The 16,129-nt window shown below is 33.9% G+C and overlaps 1 protein-coding gene across 1 annotated transcript in view; it reads right to left on the bottom strand.

Moving 5' to 3' along the window:
• The window catches only part of POLQ (DNA polymerase theta), an 86,636-nt gene that overhangs the window by 8,804 nt on the left and 61,703 nt on the right, over positions 1–16,129 (bottom strand). The window contains exons 22-27 of the mRNA XM_033121474.1: positions 15,096–15,270; positions 12,543–12,669; positions 11,821–11,942; positions 9,355–9,539; positions 6,859–6,970; positions 3,374–3,498 (exon numbers count right to left, since the gene is read on the bottom strand). Of these exons, the coding sequence (XP_032977365.1) occupies positions 3,374–3,498; positions 6,859–6,970; positions 9,355–9,539; positions 11,821–11,942; positions 12,543–12,669; positions 15,096–15,270 (846 nt within the window). The remainder of the gene's footprint in view (positions 1–3,373; positions 3,499–6,858; positions 6,971–9,354; positions 9,540–11,820; positions 11,943–12,542; positions 12,670–15,095; positions 15,271–16,129) is intronic.

The raw sequence follows: 16,129 nt of genomic DNA on the forward strand, positions 1-16,129 counted from the left end.
TTTACACCCACCAGAATAGCCAAATTTATACTAACTTAGTAGCAAATACTGGCAAGGATGCAGAACAATAAGAATTTGAGTATACTTCTGATGGAAGGGCAGATTGCTACAATCATGATGAAAAACAATTTGGCCTTATCTACTAAAGCCAAAGATAAGCAGCTATTCTATGACTAGATCTTTACCAAACATGAATGGAAACACATGTGAGTTAAAAAACTTGGACAAGAATGTTTAAATTATCAATATCCATAGTAGCTTCAAGTTGGAAATTCCAATGTTCATCAACAGAAAAAAAATGGATATATTGTGGTATACCCATATAATAGAGTACTATACAGCTACCCCTACATGAAACAACATGAATGATTTGCCTATGTAAAACTAGACACAAAAGAATACACATGTATGATGTATATAGAAGTCGATAATACACAAAACAAAACTATAAGGTTAGAAGTATGATAGTGGTTATTTCTGGGAAGACAGTGGGTGGTGACTAGAAGGAGGCATGAGAGGGCTTCTGGGGTACTGACAATATTCTGTTGTCATGGGTGATGGTTACACAGGTGTAGCTCTGTGATAATTTACTGAAATCAATAATTGTTTTCTGTGCTTTTTACATGTAAATTTTTCAATACAATAAAAGTTAAACAGAAAGTAAAACCAAACCAAAACCAAAACATATATCTGGCTACATTTACTCCTAATTCAGAAGGTTGGAATTTTTGTTTTTCTCATCAACAGCATAATGAATTAGTTAGATCTTTGACACCAAATGTTTGGGCATCAAAAGTCTTATTCTTACATCTTTAACTACATAAATATTAGTTTTCAAAAAAATTATATCACTTATTTACATAAATAACTCTATCCTCCATTTTTCATCATGTAAATCCCAAGAAACAAAATCAATTCCTGTTAGATCAAATCCAGATTTCTCAGCTTGACATTAAAAGCCTTCTACTAGCTTTTAACAAGTAGAAAATTATCTACCACTAAGTGACAACTCAAACACTCTATTCCTACCAGATTGGCCTTCTAGCCAATCCTCAAATTCTTATCCACATGTGATTGTTTTTTCTCATGTCCAATAATCTAAATTTTATTATTTTAATAATTTTATTAAATTTATTGGATTGACATTGGTTAGTAAAATTATGTTTCAAGTGTACAATTCTATAATACATCATCTATATATTGCATTGTGTGTTCACCACCCAGATTCAGTTCTTTTTCCATCACCGTATATTTGACCCCTTTACTCTCTCCTACGACCCTCCCTCCCTCCCCTTACCCTCTGGTAACCAATAAACTGTTGTCTGTATCTATGAGTTTTTGTTTGTCTTGTTCATTTGTTGCTTTCAGTTTAATATCCCACATATGAATGAAATCATATGGTTCTTGACTTTTTCTGACTTATTTCCACTTAGCATGATAATCTCCTATCCAAGTACAAACCAGGCCCAACCCTGCTTAGCTTCCGAAATCAGACGAGATCGGGCACATTCAGGGTGGTATGGCCGTAGACAGCATGATAATCTCAAGTTCCATCCATGTTGTCACAAGTGGCAGTATTTCATATTTTCTTATGGCCAAGTAATATTCCATTGTATATATGTACCACATCTTCATTATCCAACCATTTATTGAAGGATACTTTGGTTGTTTCCATGTCTTGGCCACCGTGAATAATGCTGCAATGAACAGAGGGGTGCATATATCTTTATGGATAAATATTTTCCGATTTTTTGAGTAGATACGCAGAAGAGGAATTGCTGGGTCATATAATAATTCTACTCTTAATTTTTTGAGGAACCACCTTACCGTTTTCCATGGTAGCTGTACCAATTTATATTCCCACCAGCAGTGTATGAGTGTTTTTTCCGCAACCTCTTCAACACTTGTTATGACTTGTCTTGTTGATAATAGCCATTCTAACAAGTGTGATATGGTATCTCATTGTGGTTTTGATTCGCATTTCCCTAATAGCTAGTGAAGTTGAGCATTGTTTCAAATATCTGTTGGCCATTTGTATGTCTTCTTGGGAGAACTGTCCGTTCAGTTGCTTTGCCCATTTTTTAATTGGATTGTTTGTTTTTTTGTTGTTGAATTGTATGAGTTCTTTATATTTTTTGGATATTAGCCCCTTATCAGATGTGTTGTTTGCAAATACCGTCTCCCATTCAGTTGTTTGCTCTTTGTCTTGCTGATGGTTTCTTTTGCTGTGTAGAAGCTTTTTAGTTTGATATAGTCCCATTCATTTATTTTAAATCAACAGATTCTGGGTGGTGAACACACAATGCAATATAGGGATGGTGTATCATAGAAATGTACACTTGAAATCTACATAATTTTACTAACCAATATCACCCCAATAAATTTTTTTAAAAAGAATTTGTTTGAGTTCTATCTCCTCTCTGCACCCTAAATAATTTAGTATATGTGTTATTTTTATATAGTTCTATTAATATTTTGCTTTACCTCTTCTAATACATTTTAAGACTTATTCTACTAAGGCATCAACTACAGTGCCTAGTTCACTCAAGAGATAGTAAAAGCCTGGTAAACATCTGATGTCTGTATGTGGATATATGGGAGGCTAGACAGTGAAGTGTAACAAAAGCCCACTATTCCTCCATGGTCCCTAAGAGCATTCTAACTCCACATAAAAATTTAGAAGTTTTCATTACATGCACTATGGACAATGACATGCAAAAATATGGGGGAAGGGCAAAATACAACCAGTTAGGAAGATCTGAACTATTATAGAAGCTTAAATGCTCAGATACATAGAATACCTTTATGAATCCCATTTATATCAGAAAAAGATTTTAATCATAATTTGAACAAATACCATCAATTAATCTTTAAACTGATGTTAAAAACAGCCTTCTTCAATATTTTGGGTATCCTAATAACCTCTGATGAGTTAGTGCTTTTAAAATAAATAAATAAGTAGAATTAGTCAAAAAAAAATCACAATTTAATGACTAGTTAATCCCCGAAGACACTGGCAATCTGATGTGATATGACAAATTAGTCTATGGTATCTGAAACAAAGAACAATTAGCAAATGTAAGAATTAGGTTTATCTATAACTTATTACCAAGGCTAATAAATAATTGGCTTACTGAAACAGAACATCTTTAATTGAAGTATTATTAAGTGAACCCATATTTACATTAGTCTCCCAAAGACTGTGTTCAGCAAATACGGGCATGTGCCAACACTTCAGAAGTCCTTAATAAAACACAAGATCCAATTAATACACTAGAGATCCCTATAAGGGACAATAGCAGCATTTAGTCTTTGTTGAAAAGTATATGTCATTGAAATTTTAAGTTAAAAATCCAGAGAAATTTCAACATACGTGAGCTTTATGATAAGGGTTGTTGTCTTTGATTCCTGGTAAATACCTACGCCGTCCCAAAATGGTCTGAACAAACCCATCTCTTTTACAATTCTTCACCGTCTCTTTCATGAAATGATTAATCCCTACAAAGAAATAAAAAGAAACAATTATACCCAAAGTCCATTCTTAATCTCATTCAATAGTTTCAATACAGTGGAATATACCAAAACCCTACTAATAGCACAGCACCAAAACTTTACATATAAACTTTCATCCACTTTTTGTACACTCAGAAAGCTGGAAATAAAAGGTACTTTAGAAATGCCACGATCTAACTCTTTGTTTTTTAACCAACAACTTAAAAAAAATATGAAACTAACCAGAGCAAACTAGGTGGTTTTATTCCAGGATCTTCCATGCTACTTTTCACAGGTTTCTATTCTTTGATCATGTTAATCCTCTTTTATTCTTTGATCTTAGCATTTCCAGCCTTAAACATTCTAACAGCTCCTTGCTACCACCTAAGCTGTGATCCAAATAAGACCTAACTGAAATTAATGCGTGAGTTATAATATTTCATTAGGAACATATACAACCCATTTCTTAGAATTCAAAATTCAATAGTATACTATATGGATAGTATACAATTCAAACACATTCATATTCCATATACCAGCATTCATCCTTTGCAATATAAGTCCATTATTATGTCTTATGGATCTCCAGGATGAATTCTTTGCTTCAGGTCGTCCAATCTTTTCACTCCTCATTCCTGTCTCTGAGCTAGAGAGGTTTTTTCTCTGTATTCTTTAAAACACAATCAAGTGTAGAGACTATGCTGATCTATCTTTATTCATATTTGTAATCTCTGCTTTGTCATCTCTGCTCACCCTAAGTAATAAACAATAATGTCTCCCAATTGAAAGTCCTCATTTGAGGATTTCTGTTGTGTGGCTGGCACACACACACAAAAGACATTTGAGGAGACTGTGGGTGAAAGGAAAGGAGAATATCCTGCCAAGTGAAGCTGTTGGAGATATTTGACCAGTAGCACAAAAATCAGAAGCAATCACGCTCTCTCATCTTTTTTTCTTTAAGAATTACTGTGATATTGTTGGGGGAAGACCAAAGAAAAGGATGAGATTTAAGAGAGCTCTATAAATTCTCTTACCTGCATCTGTAGGAGGCTAATAATCAGATACTGCAAGAACTACTTTTAAAAACAATCAATTCTGAGATATAATTTATATACAATAAAAGGCACTCCTTCAGGTGAACAGTTTGATGCATTTTAACAAATGTGTACAGCCCTGTAACAGTCACTACAAGACACAAACATGTTCATGACCTTTACAGTCAGAACCCTATTATTACCCTCACTCACTGATGTGCTTTATGACACTATGGCTAAGATTTTTATGTTTTTGATATCCATAAAAATTGAATTATACTATGTTCTCATTTGTGTCTTCCTTCTTCTGCTAAGTAGTATTGCATGTCAGATATATACCAAAATCTGTTTATTCAGAATCCTGTTGTTAGACATTTGAACTGTTCCAAATCTTGGGCTGTTATGACTAAAACTACTGTAACATTCATGTACAAGTCTTTCCTTGGACATATGTTTTCATTTTTCTTGAGCAAATACCCAACAGTAGAATTGCAGGATCCAATGGTTAAGTGTGTTTAACTTTATGTGAAAGAGCCATACTATTTTCCAAAGTGGTGGTACCATTTTACAACTCTACAAGCAATGTAAAAGAGATACAATGTTTTTAATTTTAGTCATTCCAGTGTTATTGTAATGGTACCTCTCTGTGGTTTTAATTTGCTCTTCCCTGATGACCCATGATGATAACATTTGATGTGGTCATTCATTTATTTTTTGTGAAATGTCTGTTGAAAATATTTGACCTTTATTTTATTGACATGTTTGCCTTCTTAGCATTGAGTTGTATAAAAGTTCTTTAATATTCTGGATGCAAGTCCTTTGTTAGATTAATAGGAACTGCAACTATTTTCTCTTTTCTCTGTCTGTGGCTTGCCTTTACATTTTCTTGATGGTGTCTTTCATCAGTGTTTATCTTTTGTGATTCAGTGTTACTATCATCTAAGAAATCTTTGCCTATCTCATTGTCATAAAGCTTTTCTCCCGTGTTTCTTCTGGAAGATTTATCGTTTTAGCTTTTACTTTTAAATCTATGAACTATATCAAGTTAATTTTTGAATATGGTGTGAGATAAAAGTTAAAGTTCACTTTTTTCCTCTTCTGGTATCTAGTTCTTCTAACACCGATTGTTGACAAGATCATTTTTCTTCCATTGAATTACCATGGCAACTTTGTTGAAAATTAATTCACCGTGTAAGTCTATTTCTGGACCATTTATTACGACCTATTGTTCTCTATGTCTACCCTTATGCCTATCTTGATTATTGTAGTTTTATAAGTTTTGAAACCAGAGAGGGAAATACTAACATTGTACTTTTCCCAAAAAATTATTCTAATTGTTCCAGTCCCTTTGAATGTCCATATAAATTTAGAGTCAGCTTGTCTAATTCTAAACAAGAGCCTAACAGAATTTTGCATTGAATCGATAGAACAACTTACAAAAAACTGTCATCATAACTTGTGCCTTCTAATAAATTAACATGGTAAACCTCCCATTTATGTAAGCATTCTTCAATTTCTGTCAGGATTGCTTTGGAGTTTTCAGTAAAGTTTTGCACATATGCTGTTAAATTTAGCCTAAGTATTTCATGCATTTTAATGTTATTGTAAAGGTTTTACTTCATACACTAATTATCTGTTGCTAAGATATAGAACTACTACTACTGATTTTTACAAATGACCCTGTTTTAGTAAAAGTCATATGATTTTTGATGTACAAGATCATGTCATGTGTCAATAAAATTTTCTGTTTGAGGGTTGGGGACAGCGTTGATTACAAGGGGCATAAAAGAACTTTCTGGGGTTATGGGGTGATGGTTCCATACCTTGGTTGTGGTATAACTTATACGACTGTATGCATTTGTCAAAATTCATAGAATTATACACCTAAAAAGGGTTAATTTTATTCTATGTAAATTATAACTCAATAAATTGCCAAAAGAAAAGACAATTTATAACAATTGTCTTTATAATATACTCAAACTGCTCTATAATAGCAATTGTTCACTCACAATTTCTGGTACATTTAATCAATGGTTTACTATTTCAAATTAAAGCTATCTAAACCTAAAGTACAGGACAATTTCAAGATTTTATGAGATATTCACAGTAGCATATAAATCAACTACATTTTGCTACTCCATTTATGTTCCTACTTTTATGAAAAAAGCACATCTTAGTAAATGATCATAATAAGGTTAATATTATTAAATTAACAATGCCTGATGAAAAGTTCTGATTAATGGAAACACAATTTTTTAAAATTAATAATACTATGGAAAGACAATTGAGAATAATAGTATCTAGAAGATAATTAACACGCAAGGCTTCTTACCTGTGTATCTGGATTTGAAGGAGTCAATGTAGCAAGCAGCATCTTTTTCTTCAATGCCCATCTGCTCTCCCAAAGATTTAGCTCCCATTCCATAAATGATTCCATAGCAAATCTGAAAGGGAGTCATCACACTCAGTAAATAAATTAAAGGTTGTAACTACATAAAATGCAAATATAAAAAGTTCCTTAGGATTGAAATTTGGTAAGTTTTTTATTTCATAGTGATTGAAAGAAATGATCGGATTTGCTTTTGGTGGGTTAAATCCATTAAAGCTGATATCCAGTGAACGTCCTTTATGCCTTTTAGCAATACTTTTTTGGGGGGAGGAGCGGAAGGAAGGGAGAGGCAGAATATGAATGAATATTAATGTCTGTTTAAGAAAATAATCCCAATGATTTAAAAGGGAAGATTTATTTCTGACTCTTTGTCATTTATCCAGCAGTCTTCATAGCAGCTTTCTACGCCTCATAATACCTCATTAACTTCTGGTTAAAGTGCCTAGGAGTCAGCAAAGAAACATTACAAACATCCCTCTCGTTACTCTTAGATAGCACTAAAAGAGCTGGAAGAATAGACTTCATGCTTTGATAATAGGAAAGACTTATTGGAAATAAATAACCTCTTCACCTCATAGCCACCTGAAATTTCACACTTGCAGAATTCCTAATTTCGTGAATCTCACAATACATTTGAGTTAAACACAAACTCATGAGGAAATTTTGGATGTAATGAAGGGGAATAGTTTATACAGGTAAAAAACAAAACAAAAAAAACCCCTCTGATTTAATAAGTGTTGTTTGTGTTCAAATCCTAATTCCAGCATTTACAAGATGTATTATCTTGCAAAAGCTACCTAAATTCTTGGCATCTTGATTTCTTCATTCATTACATGAAGACAGTAATACTATATCATGGAAGTGTTAAGATTAAATGAGTTACTAGTTACAAGTGCTTAGGAAACTGCATGACATAAAGCAAGCTCTATATAAATGTTGTTAAATAAAATTTAAAAAGATAACTTGCTAAAACTGATTATGAGAATTCTAAAATACTTTTAATGTGATAAGACAGCTAGAGGTATTTTGCTTTTCCTTTTTTAAAATACATTGAGAGGGATTTTTTTCCTCCTTTTTTCTTTTCCTTTCTGGTCTTTTAATGCTTTATTTTGTTGTGATGCCTAATTTTGTTTTTTGTTTTTTTTTTTTAAACTTAGACATTACTTAGTGCTAGCTGGGATCTCGGTAAGACTCAAAAATTAGATGGTTCAGTGCATGGTGATTTAGGGGGGGAAATGGTATAGCATAAACACTATTAAATCATGCTAGAACTTATATTAAATAGAGGCCACTATCATCAGTGAACACATGTTTAGGTTACAGAGTCAGAATGTCTAGGTTCTGGCATTTTGAACTTATCCTGGCTTCACCACTTATAGCTATATGACCTTAAGCAAATCACTAACTTCTGTGCCTCAGTTTTCTTCTATATAAAAATGAGGATGATAATAATACCTATTTCATGGGTGTGTTATGAGGATTAAATATTGGAATATTACCTACTTTACCTAGGATTTGATTCTTGCTAAATGCAGGATCCCAGAGGAGATTAAATAGATAGAGAAGATAAAGCTGTCTTTCTAAGTCATGGAAGAAACAAGGGTTGGTACCAAACAGACAGTGGTGAAAGGCAGTGTTTCCTGCCTAATAAACCAGTCAAGGATTATAGCTGTGAGTAACTAGAAGTAAATGTGAAACTAGTAAAGTAGGCTCTTAGAGGTGGGAGTGATGTGCCTTTACCTCAGCCAACAATCCTACTTTCTTGAAAATGGCATCACATTTCCCACAGGTCACGTGGTAAGGAAGTATCAGTGTTAATCCAGGCCATGAAATGGTGTAAATGTGGCCTTTGACATTCTCTGTGCCAGACAATCATCCAGGAGTAGAAACTAATATGGATCCACTTAAAAGGTCCAAGGGCAGTATGAAGTTTCACAGATGGATTAGTTAACCAAAGGCCTCAAACTAAAAAGTTATCAATTATTAATTATAACCCACAGCTCAGCTATATTTATTTTTCAACAAACATTTAGAGAGCACCTTTTTATAAAAAGCACTGTGGCTCAATAGTGTGAGAAAATAGAAAGATGAAAATATGGATGCTTACAGACTAGAGATTTAAAATACACACACACACACACACACACACAAATAACAAATAACAAATAACAACAACTACCACAATATCTACCACTAACACATATGGCTCTTTGGACACTAAATTGCCTCGGACTAAGTCTATTTGATTCTTTCTGCTAACTCTGCAAAGGAAAGTATAATGAATACCATGAGACAGGCTCAGGTGAATGTGATTTGAAAGATCCAAAGATTAAAAAAAAATAAATCATTCCTCAACTGCAAGTGATCAAAACAATTTTTCAAATTTTTTTAATCATTAAAATTCTCCTCATCCATGTTAAGCATGTTCACTAAGATTACCTGCTTTGCTTGTTGCCTCAGATTATCCCCAACAGACTCTGGCTCAATCATCTTCCATTCAGCTGCAATACTCCTGAAAACATCAGCTCCAGTGTTTAATACTTGAATGAGACGATGATCATGAGATAAATGAGCCAAGATCCTCAGTTCAAGTTGAGAGTAATCAGCAGCTAATATTAAACCACCTGAAGTAGAAATAATTTTAGAAAAGCTGGTACAAAGACAACTCCGTTTTATACAGTTGAACAGATGACAGAAATTTAGTTCTAACATAGAGCCATGAGCTCATGTGTCCAAAAGTTAAACCTTTGCTTGTAATATGCCATTCAATTCTGTAACCTAGATGACTTTTTTCCATATACTTTTCAAGTATATGTAATATGTGTAAAGTCACCCCTGACCTCTGCTCCTTAACCATTGTGGTAGTGATTTCCTCAGTGTTCCCACAGCACCTGACATATAACCTGAAATTGTTCTTTCATGCCTCTCCCACATAGCACTGAGCCATTACGGACGTGAGACTTACTCCTTTGCATTCTATACAAAATCTTACATAGTTCCTGGCACATAATAGGCTCTTAAATGGTTGTTGAATGAATGAATGAATGAAGAAACTGGTTTCTAATGTGTGCACATTTTAAGTGGACTGAAGAGAAACCTGTGTTCTTCAATAACAACAAAGACATTCAGTGGTTGATATGTAAAGAAGAGTTATTAAGAGGATTCAGATAATTTACCTAAGAATTAGAAATGACTGGATTAGATACGCATGGCAAAAAATAAATAAATAAAAAAATAAAAGCAGGGTTACAGAACAAAATAGGAAAACTATTTGCAACTAATATTACAGAGAACTCATTGCTATATTATAAAAAAGAGGTACTACAAATCAAGAACAAAACATAAACAAGCAGTTCATGAAAATAATAAAAACGAAAGAAACTTAAACATATTAAAGAATGCTTAACTTCATTTAAAAAAGAAATGAAAATTAAATCTATAGCAAGAAACTATTTTTCTCTACTTATGTTGCAAAAATCCAGAGGTTGGACAGCACACTCAGTGGCAAGGCTGAGAAAGAAACACTCGTATATTGTCATTAGGAAGTAAATGGTAACTGTCCCCCAATAGATGGCAATTTGACAATACCTATCAAAATTAAATAAGTTTTTACTCTGCAATTCAACAAACAACCCACAGATTACCTCCACACAGGTTAAACTGGCTTATATACAAATTTCTTTACTGATAATCACAAATCTCCAGTATAAAAACATTAAATGAAAAAAGCAAGGCACATACAGTGTATATGGAATGCTTATCTTTGTGTAAGAATAGGGGAAGAAAATATTACGTATTTGTATCTGCTTATATCAGCATAAAAATGCTGAAAGCATATATAAGAAACTCATATGCAGTTATCTATAAGAGTTGTAGATAATAGTGTAGCTAGGGCAGGGGCAAAAAAAGCAAAGCGTATCACTATATACCTTTTATATATTTTGATTTCTGAGCTATTTGAATGAATAACCGATTCAAAAATATGTAAATACTAGGGCAGCCAGATGCCTCAGTTGGTTAGAGCGCGAGCTCTGAACAACAGGGTTGCTGGTTCAATTCCCACATGGGCCAGTGAGCAAGTTCTGGAGATGGAGAATGATGATGGTTGCACAACAATGCAAATGTATTTAATGCCACGGAACTGAATACTTAAAAATGGTTACAGCAGTAAAAAGCTAATAGTTCATACTGAAAAAGCAAAACTGAAATTTGCCAAGCAGCTTATACTATCATAGACCTGAATTCACTCTTGGAATATACATTTTTGACAGAATTCAAATTCACATAGTTAACTGCTCTCACCCAGACCTACCAATAGGCAAAACATAAAAGAGCAAACATAATACTAATAGCAGGGATGATTTAGGAGTTAGATAATGACTTTTGATGACAAAAGGTTTATGGGTAGAGTATTGAGGAGAGGTAAGGCAGAAGGTTAGGCCTGGGGTTCCCCATGTAAGAGAAAGCGGCGATTTGGAGAAGAGGAGAAGAAACAAAATGCAAAACAAGTCAGGAAGAGGAAAAAAAAAAAAGTGTGCCCTTAGAAGTCATGGGGGGAGAGAAACTAAGGAAAGAGAGTGTTGATTAACAGTGACAAATGCTGTACAAAAGTCTATTTGATTTTCTAAAAAGGTTTGCAATAACCTTGGAAAACACGGTTTCAGCAGGCTGCTGCCAATGAGCACACACCACATAAGTTTCTCAAAAGAGCAGATCACGAAGACAGTGATGACTGACTTTTTGTAAACCTAGCAACATAAAGGGGAAAACAGGCTACACAGAAGAGAGAAAAGATGAAGGGACCAATGCAGACTGTACTTCTGAGTCTTATAATGCAGGCTTTATCAGTGCTTTGAAAAACATTTCCATAACAATGAGAAGCTCAAAAACCATCAGCCACCTTACCTGGAAAAGGCACAAAGGCATGTCGCATGCTGACTGAAAATGGCATTCCTCTGTCTGAGGCTCTCTCCTCCATCTGTGCCTGGTGCCCAGGGTTTAGGCCACAACCCTTTCTATTTCTTCCTCTGTCATGCAAACAACATCATCAGCTGCATAAGAAGCAGTCTCAAATATGTGAAAAAGGTCTGATTTTTCAGTAAATATTTTCATCTAAGAAACTTAAACACGCTATTATCTGAAACACCTTAAAGCTTAACAAAGATACTAGGTTTACATTTTAGCAAACAATTCAATTAAATAGGAAGTAAGACATTTCTGTAACAGCCTTTCCTACAAACTGCTTGGGATAATTCACTGACATTTAGCTCAACTCAGCAAATCTCTTTGACCTAATATAAATTATCTGTGTTTTTTCTTCCCTTTTTGTGTATGTGGGGAAGGCAAGAGGGGGAATGTTCCTCACATTGCTAAACTCTTCCCTTTAGTTAATTTAACTTAAATAAGTACATCGTGCTGGTTGATTTAATTAGTGGCCTGGGTTTTCAGGCTTTCATCAACTAGCTTCTTTATAGACAGACTCAGGGTTTGACATCGATGATGCCTAGAATAGAAATGTCTATTCCTGAAACAGAAAATTAAACTAATTTCATTATTTTGTCCAATAGGCTATTTTTGAGCCATTCACACAAAAGGATATTAACGCAAATAAAAAGAAAACAGTCTACCTGCCCGTGGGAAGTAGGCCCCTGCCTAGGGCTTGGGAAGGTGGGCTTTCTCCTACTAGTGTTGGCATTTTGATCTCAAAATCTCTTGGCACATTCTGAATATTTGGTTCTATAAAGGTTATTCGTCCTAAAATCAAACAGAATTATAACATAAAATCAGGGGGGGACATCTGACATGTATTTTAATAGTAATTGCATTTCTGAATTGTCTTTAAAAATATATGCTCTGTTATTGTTAAAATAAAATAAACATATTTAAATGAAATATTTTTCATTGTGTTCATGTGTTTAACAATGACAAAATAAGTACAAGAGCAACTGCAATGTTAAGTGAATGAATGAATCAGGTACAATGTTTTACACTACCTAGCCCTCTAGAAAACAAACCCATAATAAGAAGTAATTTGATAAATTGAACTATTCCTATGCTAAAATGAATACCAGATGTCAGCACTATAAATGTTAGTGGTATGTTAATGAGTAAAGACTAATCAAATGGATCCTAGGAGACATGACTATCAGATAAGCCTTTAAAATGCCAGGAATGCGCAAGATACAACGAAGAAGATCTGGAAAAGAGCAGCTGAGTGCTGAAAAGGGGACACCAGGCCAGAGGAGTCAGCTAATGCAGGAGATGGAGTAGCAGTGAGAGGTAGAACTGAAACATTACTTTCTAGACATCACCTGGCCAATTTTCTTCATCATCATCATCATCATCATCATCATCATCACTCATCAAGAAAATCAATGCTAACACTGGCATGGCTAGAGAATAGAATCTGGTGGTTAATGAATTTTCTAGTAAACAAAAAACTATTTGTTTAAATGCTTATAGCCTTTATTTCTCCCAAAATGTTTTACATTTTGTTTATTTATTGGTTGAATTTTTCTAGAAAACAAGCATTATCCAAAAAAGTTGTAATGGATTTTGTTTTTTGCAGTTTTTATAATACACATATAGTGACAGAAAATCCTGTGTTATATGCTATACCCTTCATTGTAACAGGCTCTCTACTACCTACCACATATAATTTCATCTTGTATTGATGAATCAGACATTTTAAGTACCTAGAGTATTGTTTTTCTGAATTAACCCCTGCTATTATGTCTTTGTTATTTAGCTTTTAGCAAAAATTAGTGCTTAATTAATGATAGATATTAATATACTTATTACTATTAAATGGCCTTTTGAATGTGATAAAGCTAACAAACAGCAGAGGAAGGAATCTAAGTTTCTGCCTTAGGACACTGTCTTTTATAATAATACTTAATAGTCAGGTCTATTGTTTAAATTAACGAGGCAACATTGGCAGACAAACAGATGACAAAAAAAATAATTATAAAACACAAATGTAGCTTCATAGAGATGAATTCTAATAATGAAACAGCCTTGCTATGCTTAGGTAAACTTGTATTTCCAATATATTCTTTAAATGTAAGCACAATATGATAAAAACCAATCAGGAAAAGAAAGAAAATGAATACTTTCAGCTTTAATAGCAACAAATAAATGTGCAATACCTCTGAAACTCTAGGTTGATTTTATTTTTTCACCAACATGGATTTATTTTACATAAGTTTATAGCATTAGCATACGTTTCAAAATGAAAGTGAAAAATCAACAAGGCAAGAAACGGCTAGGAAGGACCAAGAGGTTAGCTAAATAGAGAAGGAAAAGAGAAGTTGTTTAGAACAAAGACTAAGCAAGCAAAGAGCAATGCAGCTTCTGATGGTGACTCCATCCTTAATAACAGCAACAACTGATAACGAGACACACACTAAGTGCATGCACCCTCCTAAACACTTTACATGTATTAACCTATGTAATCATCAGAATGATCCAGGGAGGTAGGACTATTCCCCTGTTCTATCATGAGGAAACTAGGCACTGAGAGGTTCAAGACTTTGTCTAAAGATTCACAGCACCAGGATTCAACCATGATATCAAAGCCCAGATTCTATACCATCAATCTAAACTGCCTCCTCTATGAAGCACTTGAAGCTAACTTTTCTCCCACCACACACCACATTTGGCAAATATTTAGAGTTTTGCACTGACTAGAGAAAGAATGATTTTTCCTCACCAGGTTATACTCATAACTATTTCAAGAGGGCTGTGACACACGTAGAGGACTCCATAGCTTTCTCTTCTGATTGAATGAAATAAGATTCTCACTTATTATAAAGATGACCCACACAACTACTGAGATTCAACTCAGACAGAATCTTAAGATGTTCAGAGAAGGCTGGGACCGAAATAAGATCACCGACTCAAATAGATATTTAATTCCTGGATATACTCTCATCCAAAGCACGTCTCAGACATCTCAGTTACTCTATACAGTACTTGAAAGCATGAACTGTATCTTCTTAAATCTCATCTCTGTATCCATCTATGCTTTGAATGTAGTATAATATGTGTTTCATAAATGATTACGGAACTTCATTGAATCCAGTGATCAACACTTGAATTCCTTGGTGATCACAGAAATATATATGAAAGTTTTTTTCTTTAAAAACTGGATATTATCCATAGTTAAGATTTCTCATTACCTGTAGCAGTGTGTGACTGTGATACAGGATAGATTCTTTCCATTCCAAGAAAAGGATTCAGACGCTTTTCCCGCTGCAGGGGAAAGATTACCTTGGTAATAGCATTGGTGATTCTTCTCCACTCTAATATCAAGTCTGGTAAAGGATGTAATGCCTTTAATTTATTTAACACATCCTGCCAAAGAAACATAATAAGGTAAGATCTGATTCTTATCCAAATTCCATAGCAAACTAGAATCTCTTTTAGGTAAATAACACACTCTCAAATTAAAGTTATTAACTCCTGTATCTACAACTCAAAATTACTGTTTGGGTTTTTTGAAAACCACCATGGTAAAACTACGATAACTATAGATTACTAAAAGCAAACATGTCAATGCTGAATAATATCAATTTAGATCTACCTTTAAAAAAAAAAATCAATGACATGTCAACTTAGCAAGTAACTGTCCCCCCACACCCCACCCACGAGTTTATAGCATCTGTCTTTGTTCTGTATATTTCCCTCCTCCATTCCTCAAATGATTGAAAGTTTCCCAGCTTGTTTTGTGTTTTTTTTTCTTTCCATTATTGTCCTAATACTTTCATGGTTTCTGTATTAAGGAAATTAGAAGACATTTATCTTTAAAACTTTGAATTTTCTATGCTACAGACTTTTGATGAACCATTAAAGAATAGAAACTTGTGAGTTAAAAGAGACAGTGAGATCAAATAAAAAGTTTTGCTACAGAATGAAGCTGTGGAACCGTCCCCAGGTCAGGCAAGTCATAGTTCATGATATTAGGGTCAATATTCGACAGGATGGACTGCAACTTAGACTGCTTTTTCCACTGTTGCTGTGGCTGTACTTTCTACCCGTATTTTTCCACTGAAAATTCATTCAGTAAAAATGTAAAATTAAGTCCTTTCTCTCTTCTCTCCCATGCATACAGTTTCCATGGACTGTGATTAGCATTTTACTTTGAAATCAGCAGAGTAGAGTCTTAAAAAGCACTCATGGAAAGTTTACTATTTTTGCCCTGGAATTGGAAAAA

The sequence above is a fragment of the Rhinolophus ferrumequinum genome, chromosome 2, assembly GCF_004115265.2.
Source record: "Rhinolophus ferrumequinum isolate MPI-CBG mRhiFer1 chromosome 2, mRhiFer1_v1.p, whole genome shotgun sequence".
Taxonomy (NCBI): domain Eukaryota; kingdom Metazoa; phylum Chordata; class Mammalia; order Chiroptera; family Rhinolophidae; genus Rhinolophus; species Rhinolophus ferrumequinum.